At 41.4% G+C, this 3355-nt stretch overlaps 1 protein-coding gene across 2 annotated transcripts; it reads right to left on the bottom strand.

Moving 5' to 3' along the window:
- Window positions 1-705: 705 nt before the first annotated feature.
- On the bottom strand, window positions 706-2602 carry LOC122032235 (transcription factor HHO6-like). 2 transcript variants are annotated; one of them, XM_042591508.1, is made up of 5 exons: window positions 2270-2602; window positions 1918-2135; window positions 1423-1816; window positions 1233-1309; window positions 706-1120 (listed from the first exon to the last, which is right to left on the bottom strand). In XM_042591508.1, exons 1-5 carry the CDS (start codon window positions 2484-2486, stop codon window positions 878-880), a joined length of 1149 nt encoding a protein of 382 aa, XP_042447442.1. In that variant the 5' UTR covers window positions 2487-2602; the 3' UTR covers window positions 706-877. The 2 variants fall into 2 exon arrangements, with proteins under 2 accessions (XP_042447442.1, XP_042447441.1); XM_042591507.1 differs by having other exon boundaries at window positions 1423-1819; window positions 2270-2601.
- Between the last annotated feature and the right edge of the window lie 753 nt (window positions 2603-3355).

Below are 3355 nucleotides of genomic sequence, written 5' to 3'. Positions count from 1 at the left end.
ATCGATGATCTTTAAATGATTTTGACTATAAGTACCTAAAGAGCATGAAGTTTTTGGATTCATACCAAATTGATATTGTTACATTCTGGTAAGTACCTACTTCTGCTCCTTCATGATCAAAGGTAAAGTGCCTTATTCCGTAACTTTGTGCCTCGTTTATACAAATGCTTGTGGAATGAGATTTGATTAATAAAGAAGACTGGAAGAGCAGAATACATGAGAGGGTCCATTTTGTCAGGCATGCCAAATCCATGACTTGGTTAAAGACAGCAAGCTCTACTTAATTACCTGAAAGACGATTTCTGCTGTAAGTTTTTGCCCTGACTTCAGACTGATCTGTCTTTTTTATTTTTAATTATTTTTTTGGGCAGATGTCTTGTGTAAAACTCTTATCAGCGGTGTATGTATGGCTTGTACCTTGCAAAGAGACAGTTTCATCAGCAGACAACTATTTTCTGTCTCATATCAGCATCAGAATTTCATTAGAGAATACCAGCCAACAACTATTTTCTGTCTCATATCCGCAATGAAAGAATACCCAAATGAATCAGATAAGGAGGAATAGGCCATGATCAACAACACAATTAAAACGTTGTTATTCCAGAAAAATTGACACTTTTATGAGATACTGGACATTCTCATAACACACCTCTATCTTAGAATAAAAAGGAGGAGAAGAAAGAAAAATATTCATGTTGGATCTCATTTAAGGAGCTCAAAAACTCCAGCACTCAAAATAAATTATTCCTCTCAACATAATTCTACAACAATATAATCCGCAAAACATCTGATATCTCTCCGAATGTTTGAAAGTAACATGTGTTAAGTCTCTTCGTAGTAAGCTACAAGCCTCTTTAGACATTATACCACTTGGATATCATCTCCAGTTATAACTATCTGATTTATCCTCTTCTTCCTCACAGCTTTCTCCAGAGAGTGCTCGAGTAGAAATGGCTAGTTGAAGGGGCCCTTGAGGAGAGCCAGATTGGGAGACACTTTGTCGAGGGGAAGACGTGTACTCTTCTTCCTCCTGGGAAATCCACATACTTCCTCCTAAAACAGCAACAGGTTGGTCACCAGTAGAACCTTTAGGCATCTTTCGTGTGTGTAATCGATATTTCTGAAATCACAGATAGGAAGATTGTGTTATCGGTGCAGTTTAAATATAATCAAACAAAGTTAAAAATAAATCAGGAAGGCACAAGGCAACAGATGTAGAATTTAGTGAGCACCTGCAGATGGCTTTTCACTTCATCGTTGGTGAGGCCATCAACCTTCATCAAGTCTCTTATCTGCTTTGGAGTCGCGACTATATCAAAGCCAATTGCAGATAGTGAAAATTCAGTATGCATACAAACATGAACAAATTATTCGGGTATATTTTTTTGGAGGAAAACTACAAAGGTCAGAATTTGATCTCACCTTGAGGACCACCAAGCTGTTGGAGAGCATTGACAAACTGGCGATGCAGTTCTTGTGACCAGCATCGTCGCATCTTCCTTGCCGATGGCTGAACTTGTAGGCTTAGATGTGCACCCACAGAAGCAGGAACCGACACCGGAGATCTACCAACAGCCTTACGTCCTGAGCCGCCGCTTGAATGTTCCTCGGCGGGAGTATAAAAGGGGGAAGGCGAGTTATTTGCCGCAGCTGGCACTAGCGAGAGGTCAGGAGAAACAAGCACTGGATTCAACTTCCCTTTTGACTTCATTATAGGAGCTGCTATGCCCTTAAAAGGCAAAAATGCAGCCCCTCGGTTCGTAGAGTTCAAAAACAAACTCTGCTGTTCCTCACCCAGTCGATCCGGTCTTCCATTCTTCTGTAGCCGACACGAAAAGGATCCGTTTTAGAGAAGAGAAATGAGGGGTAAAAAAAAAATTAAAACGATCATAAGAGCTGAAAATTTCTTCTCCAAACCTCGGTCGAACTTTTGTTGTCATCATCATTCTTTTCTTCGCTGGAATTATCACTCCACAGCTGAGCAGAACTCATCCAGTTCATCTTATCCTTGCAATCCGCTTCCTCATCTTTCCTCTCTTCCTGGCACCTACTTCTAATCGGAATAAATTCCTCAAACGGGCGCACCAATCTCTCGCACGCCCTTCGATCCATCTCCATCTTCAAACCCTCGATTACTGCAGTCCAAAATAATTCGCATAAAACATCATAAAAATCACATCTTTACAAAACAAAAAAAATAATAATAATAAAACGCCGCAAAAATCAATAACCTTGAAAGAGAACGGAATGAAAAAGGAAGGAAAAGTACCTTCGGTGAGGAGAAGCATGCACAGTGGGAGCTCGCGCTTGAAAGCCTCGATCTTTTTCTTCTCCTCCTCTAGCATCCTCACGGATTCCTTCAGCTTCGCCACTCGGCCATCTACGGGACCAAGCGCCGTCTCCGCCGCTTCCTTGAGGAACCCGCCGACTGTTCTCCTGGCGAAGTCCTTCAGATCCAGGACGATCTGCGCCGCCGTCGATCCCATCCTATCCTTACAACCGCCCTCTTCCTCCTACTTTCCTCGTCGATCTCTCTTTCCCTAGCGCAAACGAGGCCGGAAGCCACAGAGAAGAAGAAAGAGGAGATGCCTATTTTTATACGCAACAATGGATAAGGGGGTGAACGGGGCGAACCGGTTCAGAACAAACCGACGGAGGGCAAAAAAAAAAAAAAAAAAAAGCCGGAAAAAGATTCCAATACGACTCGTCGCGTAGCGCATCACGCGGCGAGGCGACTCACCGAATTGGACCGGACCGGACCGGAATCTTCGTCGTATTTACCATCAATGCTCGTTTTTGTTTTGTTTTTTTTTTAAAAAAATATATTTATAAACTCATAAATCTTTGTTTAATTTTGGGAGGTAGCGTGGCGTGTTAGGATTAAAGATTTGGAGATCTCTCAGATAGGGTTTAGGGTATCCTATAGAATATTCTAATTTTAAAATAACGTGGGAGATAAGAAATTGCTATTTTTTCACTGGATCTAAATATGATTTAGCGGGACGGAGAATGGCAAAGTTGCTATATTCTCGAAATGATAGGAGTATTTTAGGTAGGTCGCGGAAAGTATCTGAGATCGAGGAATGTGCGCCGCGTAACGAGCGAGTCAGCGAATCTCTACAAAATATCGACACGTGGTAGGTGTGGAAGGAATCCATGCAGGCTTTTCGCTTTCACAAGGGAATCAAATTTATTAATGTCGTTAACTTTTCATAAAGAGTAAATAAATAAATAAACCTATCTTTTCTTCTTCAGAAAAATAAAATAATCTTAAATACGCGACGGCTCTGGATTCTTCCCGTGCTCGCTGCGCGGTGAAAGAATCTTGTCAAATTAATAAATTCGTATTAGGAGT

The sequence above is a fragment of the Zingiber officinale genome, chromosome 11A (assembly GCF_018446385.1).
Source record: "Zingiber officinale cultivar Zhangliang chromosome 11A, Zo_v1.1, whole genome shotgun sequence".
In the NCBI taxonomy this organism is placed as follows: Eukaryota; Viridiplantae; Streptophyta; class Magnoliopsida; order Zingiberales; family Zingiberaceae; genus Zingiber; species Zingiber officinale.
The sequence above is the reverse complement of the archived record's forward strand: the minus strand, read 5'-3'. Positions and strand labels throughout refer to the sequence as shown.

Coding starts and splice junctions, on each gene's coding strand:
- LOC122032235 (XM_042591507.1), bottom strand. CDS start 2,486: ATGGGATCGACGGCGGCGCAGATCGTCCTGGATCTGAAGGACTTCGCC. Junction 1,820..1,917: donor ACAACAAAAGTTCGACCGAG/GTTTGGAGAAGA, acceptor TGTCGGCTACAG/AAGAATGGAAGACCGGATCG. Junction 1,310..1,422: donor ACAGCTTGGTGGTCCTCAAG/GTGAGATCAAAT, acceptor GCTTTGATATAG/TCGCGACTCCAAAGCAGATA.